Raw genomic sequence first — 15,009 nt, 5'->3', positions numbered from 1 at the left:
ACTAATACTGGGGGCAAGGAGGACTTGTCAGAGGTAGTGCTTGAGCTGAAGCATGAAGAATAGGAAGGACTTTGTGTTTCCTGGTGGTGAGATACATGGTCTTTCCAGGCAACAAGGCACATGCAACAAGGCACAGAAATTTCTGGTAGCAGCATCCATCCAAGCTGTTTGGTACTTGGAAGGGGAGTGGGAGAGAAGGCTAGAAAAGCAAGCTGAGGCCAGACACTGAGGTTTCAAATCAAAGGACAAAGACTTAACCTAAAGGATCAAGTTCAGTGGGATAGCACCAAAGGTTCTTAAGTATTGGGAAGTATATAATAGTATCCATTTTCAAAGGACCACTCTTGTGGCTGTGTAGAAGGACAGACTGATATAAAGTGGAGAATAATTTAGCTCTGACATTCACATTGTGCCTCATGAAACCCATGGGTCCTAGAAGTCAAGGGTCACCATAAAAACGAAGAAGGAGGCTAAGTGGGCAGGTTCCTGGGACCCCATCCCCACTTTAATCACAGCAGTTCTGTGGCCCTAGACTCGACCTGGAATCTTTGTTACACTCAGGACAACCAGCCTATAATATTTTACTTCAAAGACTACTGAAAAAAATGGGTCATCTGTAGGTCAAGGGCAGTACCCTCAAAGCCTTCCAGTTGTGGTGAAAAAGTCAAAGAATTATCAAGAATTCTCAGAAAAACGTATCTGGACTCCTGCCAGGAAGAAGACAGAACTAGTACCATGTGGATGGGGCCAAGTTAGATTGGGGGACATGCGAAAGCCCTAGTCTATCATGGCTCTTAACATAGTCTAAGACTACACCTAGACAAGTAAATGATTCTGTGACAGAAAAAATTGTAATTTTCATGCCACAAAGATCTGCTCTTATCTGATATATTTTTACCTTAAAATATGAGATTATGACCTGAAATAGGAAAATAATATAGAGCAAACAAAAATTACATTAAACTAACCTTCTGGTTTACAGAAAAGATGTTATCATTTAGGAATGAGCTTTAAAAATCTCATAGCAATTTTTGGCAACTGTATAGCAGAACTAGAGTATTTTAAAATAGCAAAGTTTATGCCCAGCAGAGGGCAGTGTAGCTCTCCACAAAGCCCTATGAGCACAACAGAGAATGGTGAGCATGTAAGGGGTTGAAATATTCTAACCCATTAAAACTATTGTGTGTCTGTCTAGTGACTTTACTTTTCTAAAACATGTCAGACATATTGCCTAACAGTTATCCTTGAAAAGGTAGCACAAAGATGAGCTATTAAAGTCTTGTAGTAATTAAAAAACTCCCTGGAAAAATGTAGCTCCCTACAAATAAAAAAACGATATGAGGGCTGAGGTTTGTGTTGTCTTCACTATTTAAAACAACTGCCTTTTTGTTTCCTAAAACTTAAAAGCTAGCTTTTTTTTTTTTTTTTTTTTTTTCTTTTAGAGAGAGGGGAAGAGAGAGAGAGAAAAATAGTGATCAGTTGCCTCCTGTATGTGCCCAACCTAGGTTTGTGTCCTGACTAGGAATAGAACCAGCAACCTTTCAGTGAACAGGACAATGCTCTAACCAACTGAGCCACACTGGCCAGGGCTAAATAAATTGGCCTTTAAAATAACCTAATATCCCATCGTTTATTTTTACTTTTTTACATTCTTTTTTAACTTACGCTGTACACAGACTTTTCCTATAGACAGTTTCCTATGGAAATAGGAAGTTCAGAAGTGGTTCTCAAGTGAGGTTCATTCTAACAGGCAGCTGACATCCTAATGATGTATTCTGATTATTTTTTTCCTTCTAACAATAATGTGTTGATTCTAGCTTTGAACAGGTTTAGAAACTACCGTTATGGTCTTGACAACCACTGATGAACACCATTCATGTTCTTCCTAAGAACAGGTTTTAAATACAATTTTAGCTTTATATGATATACACTATTACTTTTAAAACATGAAGGTAAGATCTATACAAAATTCACATTTTTCACCTACTAATATTTGTCCTCCATATATAGGCACTTGATTCAAATCAAGACACTGGCAATGAGTTATCATTTTGTTGTTATTCTTATAAATTCAAGTGCTTCAAAGTTTCTCAGCAATAAATTTATAGCTGAAAATTTTGAAGAAATCCAGATTCAAGTTTCCTGACAATCTGGACCAGAATGCCCAATTCATCATTCATACTTGTTTATTGCAAATATACAGACAAAATGTGCAAAGTTACCAATAATTATAAAAAGACTAATCATTAAATTAATAAACAGTCCTGGGAGATTACCACAAACCATAAAGAGACATACTCAGTATTCTAGATTCACAAGAAATCTGAAGGACAGCAAACAAATCAAACAATTCTAAATATAGTTACTATGGCCCAATTAGCTGAAACTTGTCAGGAAGACAGACTAGCTTTATTTTTTATTTATTTCTTATAAAAGAAAATAACAGATCTCCAACTTAGCAACCAAGCAAGAGAACTTGTAAGAGATTTGCACTGTCTGAGAAAGCATTGCCAAACAGTAGAAATTCCTAATGTGGTTGTAGTTCTCAAAATATTATTACCTCCAGAAGTGCAATTCAAATCCTTCACATTTTTCTTTGCATTTTAAACAAGGGGCTCCAAATCCTTGTTCATGACCTAAGCCCATCTGTTAAAAAGAAAACAATGTAGGTTTATTATTACGTATTTTAGAAATCTAAAAAATTCAATAATTTGCACTTTTAATTCCACTTACCACTCCTGTTTATAAAACTTTCAAACAAATCTTTTATGAGTATTATACTGTTGACACTCAATGATGACACTCAAGTATGTATATGATGACTCCAAGTACATACATAACATACTTGTATTCTTATTGCTTTTTTTCATGAAAAGCATCAGAATAAAACTATATAGAAAACTACAAATATTGCAATTTGCAAAAAGTCATGAATTGATATCTTTGGCCACTACATGCCCTGTATACAATATGTACAGGGAGCTTAGAAAGTAAGCCTGGCCCCAAATGACCTATTTTGTGTGAAATATTTTAGGCAGTACAAGTATTATTTACATCATGATAAATATAATAATAGCAACAACAAACATATATTGAATGCCATGGAATTGAGATAAGTATGTATACCCTCATAAAATGCTTATAAAGTAGACAACATTATTTTCAATTTTAGAGATGAACAACTGAAATTCAGAGAGGTTATGGAACTTGTTTAAGATCAAAGTGTTAATAAGTCCAGGTCTGGCTAACTCTGAGGCATGTGCTTTTATGCCAGGGTGGGAGGAGGGGAATTACGATTGCCCTTATTGTAACAAAAGGATATTTTTCTTTACCATATTAAATAATAATTCTCAGGAACTTCCTGTCACATGACCTGAGTGCTGAGTAGGGGAGGAGGAGATGAGGGAAGGACACAAGAAGGCAATGGAAGCTCTTTTACCCAACTATTGATAGTATAGTAAAAAAGATCAAAAGGCTTTGTATCAGCACATTGGCCAAAAAAATAGCTTATTTTGTGTTTTAAATACCACATTAGTGACTACTGAAAAAATCATTATCTGCTAGTGCCTGGAGAAATATTTCATTCAAGACAGACAAGTAACAGATTTTTTTCAATGGCACCTTTTTGTAATGTTACCAAATTGTGTTTGTCACTAAGTATTCAAAATCACATTATAACTTGTTTATTGAAAGATCAGCTCGGCCATGCCCTGAAGTTTAATAATTTTTTTTTTACATAAAGAGAGCCCTTCCTTTTTTTCCTGAAGAAAAACACCACATCCTCTTACCAAAACTAAGGGCATATTCAAAACCAGCTGGTCCACCCAGCTGCTTGGGAGAACCCAGGTTATTTTAAGTAAGACCATCTCAAGCATGCTTTCCAATGGTGAAAAAAAGCTGTCCAACATTAACTAAACTTCATCACCTTTGCCATGTCTACATTACCAATTTTCAAAAGAATAATTCTCCAAATTGTATATTTAACTTCAACACTAGAATACACCTTTTTTTTTTCTTTTGAGGAATCAAATCATTTCCTTATCACAGATGATTATAGTTTGCAGTACAGAAATAAAAGGGGCTAAGCAAAGCCAGAGATGACTAATTCGAGTTTTCTGGTCTTTTATAAATGCACTAGAGGTTCAGTGCATGAAATTTGTGCACTTGACGGGGGGGGGGGGGGCGTCCTTCAGCCCTGCCTGTGCCCTCTTGCAGTTTGGGAGCCCTCAGGGGATGTCCAAATGACGGCTTAGGCCCGCTCCCCCACAGAGAGCGGGCCTAAGCCATCCGTCGGACATCTTAGCGCTGCTGCAGAGGCAGTAGAGTCTCCCGCCACCACTGCTGCGCTCGCCAGCCATGAGCCTGGCTTCTGGATGAGCAGTGCTCCCCTGTGTGAGCACATTGACCACCAGGGCGCAGCTCCTGCATTGAGCGTCGGCCCCCTGGTGGTCAGTGCATGTCATAGCTACTGGTTGTTCTGGCATTCAGTTGATTTGCATATTAGCCTTTTATTAGATAGGACAATTAAAGCGTTTTCTCCATCACAATACTCATAGTAAAATGAACAGCTAATCTACAAAGGTGTATTCTTTTTCAAGCCCTTTCTAGTTTTTCATTAAGGAAAGTTAATAATCCTGAATTCACCTGGTGTATGGAATTGCTTCCTACTGTATTCCATGCATCACCTGCTAAACTCTGATCTTAAATGAAAATTAAGATTACATTATTAAGGCTTAATCACATAACTCAGCTTAAATCAACTACTTTTAAACTCTCTGATGTATAATTCACAGTTAGAAATATGTTACTCATGACACAGAACTTACATACACACATACAAACTCATGTGTGTATAAGTATGTGTAAACCCTGAAACAAATAACCGAGACTAAGTATGCTTCTGCCTCTAAGTGAAATGGGCACCTAAACAAATTCCTGCCTGTTTTTAAATCTGAATCCCCTGGTCTGAGCAGCACTGGGCTTAACAAAATACTAAAACATACTGAAAAAATACCATTACCTTTTTTTTTCTGAATGAAACTTGGAAGGTCAGCTAATACCACTAATAGAACCTCAGATAGCAGACATTTTACACTAAGTAGCTCACTGCTGATCTACAAAATCAGCCTTGGAAAAGAACAAGTTGTTTCTTTCCTAACTGCTTTTTATCTTCTTAAAATAGCTATAAAATTTTTATTAGAATTATTAAAACTGGTAGTACTCCATGAATATCTGCTCTTTTAAAGTGTCCCAGAGAGAAACCAAGATGGCGGCATAGATAAGCACCTAAATTGCTGCCTCACACAACAATTTCAAAACTACAACTAAAAGACAGAACGGACACCATCCAGAACCACAGGAAAGCTGGCTGAGTGAAAATTCTACAACTAGAAGGAAAGAGAAAAGCTCACAGAGAATTGGAGGTACGGCAAAGGGTCTTTGTGCACGCAGAGAGGAAGGGTGGCTGAGAACCTGGCTGACTTTCTCTGGCGGAAAGGGGAAGGAAGCCCCCGACCGCACTGAACCCCAGTTCTGACTGCACTGAACCCCAGTTCCGGGGGAGCCCCTGGGGACCCACGCTCTTACGGGGGGAGTCTGGACTCTCGGGCGGAGACTCGGGAGCTGGGGAAGGCAGAGGTCTGAAGGCGCGTGCGTGCCAGTGCGCACAAAGGCTGTGGAGGTTGCCACAGGCTTTCCCTAGTGGAAGGGAGTTGGAGGCTCCTGACTGCACTGGGCCCCAGTTCTGACTGCACTGAACCCCGGTTCCAGACGAGCCCTTGGGGACCCACGCTCTTGTGGGGGGAGTCTGGACTCTTGGGCGGAGACTCGGGAGCCGGGGAAGGCAGAGGTCTGAAGGCGCACGCGTGCGCGCAAGGGCAAGGCTGACGGGAAGCCAAGACTGTCTGCTCCGCCCTGAGACTCCACCCCATCCAAGCCGAGCACAGAGGCTATTGCAATTTGGCAAGTCTAATCCTATAAGGCTGTCTCCAGCACCGAACTTCTCCCAGCATAGACACAGCTGATCCTTACAGCCAACTGGCCTGGAGGTCAATTCTTCCCAGTGATACCAACAACAATCAAGACTTAATTACAACAAGGCTGTACACACAGTCCACAAAGGGGTTCACCAAGAGTGTCCACCTCAGGTTAACTGGGGAGGCAGACCCACTGGGCCAAATTGGAAACCTAGCACACAAATATACCTTACCAACTCAGGGAAGCAGTGAAAATGCAGCGTCAAAGAATCAGATCACAAACGAAAGAAATGGAGGAAAACAAACGACTGGATATAGAATTCAAAACCATGGTTATAAGGCTTTTCAAGAATATCCTAGAAAAGGCCGATAAATATAACAAGACCCTCGAAGATATGAAAAAGGACCAACTAGAAATTAAACATACACTGACTGAAATAAAAAATATTATACAGAGACCCAAAAACAGACTAGAGGAACACAAGAATCAAGTCAAAGAATCGAAATACAAAGAAGCAAAAAACACTCAACCGAAAAAGCAAAAAGAAAAAAAAAAAAATCCAAAAAGTTGAAGATAGTGTAAGAAGACTCTGGGACAACTTCAAGCGTACCAACATCAGAATTATGGGGGTGCCAGAAGAAGAGAGAGAGCAAGATACTGAAAACCTATTTGAAGAAATAATGACCGAAAACTTCCCCCACCTGGTCAAAGAAATAGACTTACAAGTCAAGGAAGCGCACAGAACCCCAAACAAAAGGAATCCAAAGAGGACCACACCAAGACACATCATAATTAAAATGCCAAGAGCAAAAGACAAAGAGAGAATATTAAAAGCAGCAAGAGAAAAACAGTTTATTACCTACAAGGGAGCACCCATACGACTGTCAGCTGATTTCTCAACAGAAACTATGCAGGCCAGAGGGGAGTGGCAAGAAATTTTCAATGTGATGAATAGCAAGAACCTACAACTAAGATTACTCTACCCAGCAAAGCTATCATTCAGAATTGAAGGTCAGATAAAGAGCTTCACAGATAAGAAAAAGCTAAAGGAGTTCATCACCACCAAACCAGTATTATATGAAATGCTGAAAGGTATTCTTAAAGAAGAGGAAGAAGAAAAAAGTAAAGATAAAAATTATGAACAACAAATACTTATCTATCAACAAGTGAACCTAAAAATCAAGTGAATTAAAAACCTGAGGAACAGAATAATCTGGTGAATATAATAGAATCAGGGGCATAGAAAGGGAGTGGAATGATAATTCTCAGGGGGAAAGGGGTATGGGGGTTCAGGAAGAGACTGGACAAAAATCATACACCCATGGATGAGGACAGTGGGGGGGAGGTAAGGGCAGAAGGTGGGGTGGGAACCAGGTGGAGGGGAGCTATGGGGGGGAAAAGGAGAAACAATTGTAATAATCTGAATAAAGATTTATTAAAAAAATAAAAAATAAAAAAAAATAAAGTGTCCCACACATTTTTAGTGCTGAACAGGCCTAGGCTTTCCCAATATAAGAGATCAGGAAGATAAAATCCAGAGGAGGTGACCCGCTCGTGGTCACACAGTCAACAGCAGGTTAACCTAAAACGGGATGTCTGGCTCATGCTCCACTGAGCTGAGGGGGAGACCGCTATAGAGTGTCCAACAGGAGCCCTTCGGTCTTCCGAAGAGATGTCCTGGCTCACTCTGGTTTCAAGGAAAAGGACTGCAAGCCTCCAAAGCCGCCTGCAACGCCTCTCAGGAAGGCTTTCAGAGAGCTTTAGAAAGCGAAGATTTGAATCTTTCAGGAAGTAGGGAAAGCTGTTTTGAACAAGTGATGCTTGAATTGTGATTTTTTTAAAAATGGGAAGAATCTAAGTCAGCAAAGAGGAGGAAGAAGTTCATTCAAGGCAGAGGGGACACCATATGGGAAGGCCTGTGGCAGAAGAAGGCATGGTAGAAGCCAAAGACATCTTCGAACACAAGAGGTGACAGGGCTAGCCTTGTAGTAGACAGAGTGGGTGTTTCCTCCCTCTTCCTTTCCTTTTCCCAAGGAATAAATAAATGTTCTCAAGTAGTTGGTACCAAGTCTTGGGCTACCAGGTTTAACAGCGAAAAAGATATTCCCAGACAGGATGAGACTGTAAGGGAGAAGTGCTACAAAAACCCAGGCAACGGGGCTGAGTGTGGGGGACAAGAGCCCCTCTCATCTCTGCTACCCAAACCTCAGAGGGGGCACCCTCAGGGAAAGTAGGAGACCTGACTGAGAAAAGCAGTAATTTGGGGAAATGGCTTTGCCTCCCCTGGAAAGCTCAGAAAGCATTGCTCCAGTGTTCTTCCATCCTAGTTCGCCTGACTGGAAGCCCAAATTCATCTCCATTTAGGCTCCTTCCAGCACAGTTGGGACCACCTAAAAAAAGTATTTCCTCCCTGCATTTCATTTTCTTCAAATGCTCAAACACAAGGAGTGAGAGGGACTCTGAAAATATCCCAGAGAGAGAACAAGTACATGAAAGAGAGTGGAATGAGGTCGTGGCAATATGATACACTCTCTCCTATGATAACCCCACGGAAACAGTTCTAATTTAAAATAAACACCCAAATAAAAAACAAACATAGTTTCCAAAATTAGTTAGTAGCTAAAGCAACAAGAGAGAGTTTCAGACTGGAAATGCACTTATTTTCCTTTGGGAGTTTTGTTTAGAGAAATTATTTTATAGATATAAACATCCTATCTAATAAAAGAGTAATATGCAAATTAACCATCACTCCACTACATCCACAAGCCACGCCCACAAGCCACGTCCACCAGCCAATCAGGAGCAAATATGCAAATAAACCCAACCAAGATGGCTACGGCCACAGAGAGCAGGAGGGAGGCTTGGGTTTCCCTGGCGATGGAGGAAGCCAAGCTTTCCGCCTGCCCTTGCCGGCCTAGGCCTCCACTCAAGGCTACAAAGTTTCAATGATAGAAGATACATAAATCCAAACAGAAATGGCCGCAGCCACAGAGCTGGAAAGAGCAGGAGGCTAGGGTTGCCCCCGGCGATGGAGGAAGCCAAGCTTTCCGCACACCCTGGCTGGCCCAGGCCTCCACTTAAGGCTATAAAGTTTCAATTATAGAAGATACATAAATCCAAAAAAAAATGGCTGCCGCCATGGAGCAAGCAGAAGGCTTGGCTCCGCTCCAGGCTACAAAGTTTCAATTGTAGAAGATAAATAAACCCCAGATACCAGGGCCTCTGCTTGGGTCGCCAGGGGGCGTGGCCGGCCTGCAAACTACCACAGGCCCCTCACCCAGGCCGCCTCATGCCCCAAGGGAACCCCCACCCTGATCCGGGACACCCTTCAGGGCAAACCAGCTGGCCCCCACCCATGCACCAGGACTCTATCCTATCTAATAAAAGAGTAATATGCAGATTGACCATCACTCCAACACACAAGATGGCTGTCCCCATGTGGTCAAAGATCCTGCCCCAATGTGGAAACAAGATGGCCACCACAAGATGGCCAGCAGGGGAGGGCAGTTGGGAGGGACCAGGCCTGCAAGGGAGGGCAGTTGGGAGCGATCAAGCCGGCAGAGGAGGGAAGTTGGGGGCGACCAGGCCTGCAGGGAAAGGCAGTTGGGAGGGACCCAGGCCTGCAGGGGAGAGCAGTTGGGGGGGGGACCAGGCCTGCAGGGGAGGGCAGTTAGGGGTGACCAGGCCTGCAGGGGAGGGCAGTTAGGGGCAAATAGGCTGGCAGGGGAGTGGTTAGGGGGTGATCAGGCTGGCAGGCAGAAGCGGTTAGGGGCAATCAGGAAGGCAGGCAGGCGAGCAGTTGGGAGCCAGCAGTTTTGGATTGTGAGAGGGATGTTCGACTGGGATCGGGCTTAAATGGGCAGTCGGACATCCCTCGAGGGGTCCCAGATTGGAGAGGGTGCAGGCTGGGCTGAGGGACAACCCCCTCCCCCGAGCATGAATTTCGTGCACCGGGCCTCTAGTATAGCTATAAAACTTAAACCTAATTGACACTCAGCACTGAAGATCTCTTATACCACATTACTGGGTGGCAATTTCTTTCATATCCTTACCCTCTTTATCAACCTGTGAGGATAAAAAAACCACAATGCCACTCAAACAACAAAGATAAGTGGTTCAAAGCTAATGTTTTCTCTGTTTAGTAGACTGCATGTTCCAGACTGAATTATAACCAGAGTGTTCTCTAATCCTGTTAAACCCAATGTATATAACATTGCACTGGAGAAGACATTATATCTACTAGAGTGAGGCAAATTTCTTCTGCTTCTGTTCCCAACCCAATTTAGGCATCAGTATTCTCCCCTTCACAAGTCAAGCACATATCAGATAAAGGAAATGTACTGGTACTAATTCTACTCTATAATAAAATGTGCTTCAGAGCCAGAGCTGCCCAGGCACAGTTTCTCAAGGCTGAATCCCATACCTTTCGGGGCCGAGGTTCACAGGAGCTGGGATTCCCTAACTCTTCCTAGTCTCAGTTCAAGATCTGAAACCTCACCTGCCCCAAGCTGTCCAGCTAATTTCTCTCCCTCCTTCATGCTGTGTTCAGGATTCCCTCAGTCCAAGACCCAGAATTCTTCTCACTATACCTCCTCCCTTCTCTTTACCCTCAACAAACACCATACCCTCCGGGCAGGGTCCTTCTCCTTTCCTCAAGAGCCATAACTGTTCCTCTTGGACATCTAGATTATGTAGGTTAGTTTCTGCCCAGGTGTCTGGGCTTGAGAATTTGTGGTGAGGGGTAAGAAAAGGAAAGGTATGTGCGAGGGGTTGGTGGAGAGCCCAGCAAGCTCCTCAGCTAAGGCACCCTGACTGTTAAGAAAGTGAAATGATTAAGAATTACATGGCAATATATCAATTATGTCTCAATTTTAAAAATTACATGGTTATAGATACTAGAGAACTAAAGAAAGAGAGAACTATAGGAATGTAGAAGGATTACTGGAGAAGAGTCAGGAAAACTGGGATCTGGTCACAAGGCATCACTGTCAAGTTTTAGTGATTTTAGACGTCTCCCCCTCCACCCCCCACACCCCGCCCCAGGCTTTATCTATGACTAATCAACTACATAAACTTGAAGACACCTCTTAATTCTATAATTATGACTGCAAATTATGTTTCATATTAACTTTATCTTAGTTTGTTATTCAATATGGTCATCTGCTCAATGTTTTAAACACTAAATAGAAAATAATTATTTGAGAAAGCGAATATATTATTGGCTCAGAATTGTCTGAACTTAGTTTGGAAGAATAGTTCATAAAGTACACATAGGAAAGAAAAAAACTTTAAGTTCTGAGGGATAAGACTCAGTTCTGTTGCATGTAATTATTTCAACAGTAAATATGATATATTATCCCCTGCAGAAGTGACACTTGGTGACAAGTCCCAAAGCTGTCTATTTCACTTAATTTTAGTAACACATTCTGGACAGCATCCATACAAGGATATAACAGATTAAGATTTCTTCTTCAGTACCAAAGAAAGCAGATCTTTTTGATTGACTATATTTGTAAAAACTATAGTCAGACTTTGAGAATACCTACCAAGTTCCTTTGAAAATATAAAAACAACCATAATATTTATCCTGAAATACAAGTCATAGAAAAATAAGTTTTTAAATATCCTTAACGATAGGCTCCAGATACCAAACTTATATCCCTATGATCTGTGCCTCCAAATACCCTCTTATCCCCTGCTTATTTTAGAGTAAGAAATGGGAATGGAATAAATTTCTCCATATTCATAATTTCAGCCAACATTTCGGGTGACCCTTCAGACCCAGAAAAGGGTATTGAATATCAGATGGAGGGAAGAAAAAAAAAAGAAGGGTGGGGAACATATAGTGTTTCAAACATAGTTTGAGTGATTTGGAGACCATTTGGATCTGGAAGATATTATGCATTATTCAGGGTGAGATCATCTGATCATGCTGTTTTCATAACTAAATTTTCTTCTGGAGCAAGGAAACATGTCATTACTAAAAGGGGTAGTGTTACTAAGACTTCTTTAATAATCTTGAAATGAAGCTGATCAAAGTAGATTATATGAAATGTACATATATATATTCCCCCTTCCTTTGTCTGTCTGTATGTATATGTACATGTCTATTCATCTACCTATCTTATATGTATACTAGAGGCCCAATGCACGAAATTCGTGCAAGAGCAGGCCTTCCTTCCCCCAGCTGCCGGGACCCGGGCTTCCCTCGCAGCCCCAGTTTCATCCAGTCTAATTAGCATATTATACTTTTATTATAGATTCTGTGTAACCCAACACTTGAATATTGCCACCATTTGTGCCAGACCTAAGGGCTGTAGTATTATTTCTTTAGGAGTAACCTGTTGTAACAGATGGGTGAGGGCAAGGGGAGGGTGACTGTACAATCATGTGACTTACTGGCACTAATTCCCTAAATATCTAATCAGAGCACATGCAAGAAAAGAAAATAGTGCAATAAACCCTCAATTTTGCAGATCTCAGATTAAATGGACAAAATTTCCGGTCCATGTGTCATATGTGAAAATTAACACCCTGCTAATTTTAAAATGATTTTAACCAAGATTTGCTTATAATGAAATTACCTGGCTATTTTTTGTTATTAATTCAGTTATTTTTAACAAATTTTAGCAAATAGGTCCCATGTTGGAAAAAACACTGTAGTAATTTCGCCAACACAAATATTACATATATACAACTATAGTCTACATATTTACATTCAAGTGTCACTGCTTGTAAACAATGTTTGACAGACGATTAGCACGTGATTACTTCACATGATTACATCAATCACCCACAGTAACTGGTTCTGTTGTCACTTAGGTGACTTTCTGCAGCAGTTTTAACACCTGCCAGCCCTTGTTCCCACGTGCACTAAGCCCCGCCCCAGCCGTACTCATTTGTTTACTCATGGTGACTGGTGAATGCATAGTAACTAGACCTATTCAGTATAAATTTAAAATTATAGTAATACATATAGAAAACTTTTCTGTGAAATTAAACTTTTCATACATACTTAATTTTAATTACACAAACGTGTCTACATAGAGACAGGTAAACTTACTAATTTGTCAATTTTTTAACGTAATGTATTGGAACACCTACTTTATTATATAATGGATTTTTGACTTCCCCCTGAGATTCCACAGTCTGTTCCAAATTTTAATTATGCAAACATGTCTACATAAGTAAAAATAGGTAAACTAATTTGTGAATTTTTTAACATATGCATTTGGAAAACCTACTTTATTATATTACGGACTTTTACCTTTAACAGACACGCCCCCTCACCGGAATTAGTCCTTTATATCGAGGTTTTACTGTACAGATGTGTTTTTTCACAGAGCAGAGAATAAAGGGAAAGTCTTGGGGCACTGGCTGAGAGATCCATTCGAGGAGGCTACCCAGGGGAGTAGGAGGATCCAAGGGACCTAGGGAGTAAAACCCAATGAAGAGAAGACACAGAAAACAAGAATTGGGGGAGGGGGTGTCCAACAGACACCCACTTTTACTCAAGAATGGCATCCAGGGGCATTTAGAACAAAAACAATCTTCGAGCGCAAATAGAGGGTCTTGAGTAAATGGAGAAAAGGAGGGGAGAGATGCAGGAACTCTCCTGCCAGATGCCTTAAATTACTTACTTACTGCCAGGCCTTTTCACACCTTCCCTTACCCTGCAAAAAATGAATTGTGTTTACATGTGGTGTGTAAACATAAGAATCTTAACTAATTTTTGACCCATCTTTTGATTTTTCTTCTATTAGAAAAGTGGTTTGATTTCATATGCTTTTTGTTCTGTATTTAGACTATAGCCCAAGGACTTCTCAGCATGAAAGGTACATAGACGTCATTTTAGATTTCTCTAATGATTTAGAGGAAACAGACAACTTTTAAAACATGCCTATACCATCTTTTGACAACTAGGATCAAATTTTAGCTGTAAATTAATATAATTTCCCTTTATCTTGATGGAACAACCAGCAAATCAAAATTAGATTTGACTATATTAGAAAGAGGGCTGTTCTGAAATGACCAATGATATCAAGGAAGCTACAATATCCTGACTCTTTATTCTTTCATATGTACAGAGGGCTATGAGGGTAATTCAGAGTGGGAAAACCCTTTCCATAGCTCACTTGCATCCCAGTAGTAGCGGGAGTGTAAGTTATGATTTGTTACCTAAGAAAATCACCCTTAAACATAGTGGCTTGTTATAACTGTTTATACTGTAGTTTCTGATCATGATATTCCACTCATGCTTCTGCATTTTAGCACCCTGGGCTGAGTTCAGCTGGACACACTGCATCTGCAGGCACCTTGGGACAGATGGTCTAGAGCCGTGGTCGGCAAACTGTGGCTTGCGAGCCACATGCGGCTCTTTGACCCCTTGAGTGTGGCTCTTCCACAAAATACCACGGCCTGGGCGAATCTATTTTGAAGAAGTGGCGTTAGAAGAAGTTTAAGTTTAAAAAATTTGGCTCTCAAAGGAAATTTCAATCGTCGTACTATTGATATTTGGCTCTGTTGACTAATGAATTTGCCGGCCACTGCTCTAGAGGAGCCTCAGCTGAGATGTTTCATCTGTTCCATGGGGTCTGTCATCCTCCAGCAGGCTGAGCTGGGCTACTTCAAATGGTAGCAGCAGGGTTCCAAGAAAGTAGAAGCAAAAAGGTCTCCTGAGGTACAAGCTTAGAGTTCGCATAACACTACTTCCATCAGTCCATTGGCAGCCCAAATTCACAAGGTAGGAAAATAGACTTCATTTCTAAATAGGAAGTGCTGTAAAAAAATTGTGGCCAGCCCTGGCTGGCGTGGCTCAGTGGATAGAGCGTCGGCCTGCGGACTGAAGGGTCCCAGGTTCAATTCTGGTCAAGGGCATGTACCTTGGTTGCGGGCACATCCCCAGTAGAGGGTGTGCAGGAGGCAGCTGATCGATGTTTCTCTCTCATCCATGTTTCTAACTCTCTCTCCCTCTCCCTTCCTCTCTGTAAGAAATCAATAAAATAAAATTAAAAAAAAAATTGTGGCCATATT

At 41.1% G+C, this 15,009-nt stretch overlaps 1 protein-coding gene across 1 annotated transcript in view; it reads right to left on the bottom strand.

Moving 5' to 3' along the window:
* TES (testin LIM domain protein) overlaps window positions 1-15,009 on the bottom strand; it is a 48,371-nt gene that overhangs the window by 23,422 nt on the left and 9,940 nt on the right. The window contains exon 2 of the mRNA XM_080664109.1: window positions 2,561-2,646. Coding sequence (XP_080520235.1) covers window positions 2,561-2,646 — 86 coding nt within the window. The remainder of the gene's footprint in view (window positions 1-2,560; window positions 2,647-15,009) is intronic.

Source organism: Plecotus auritus (genome assembly GCF_963455305.1).
Source record: "Plecotus auritus genome assembly, chromosome: 4".
NCBI classification, from domain to species: Eukaryota; Metazoa; Chordata; class Mammalia; order Chiroptera; family Vespertilionidae; genus Plecotus; species Plecotus auritus.
This window is presented reverse-complemented; position numbering and strand designations above follow the sequence as displayed.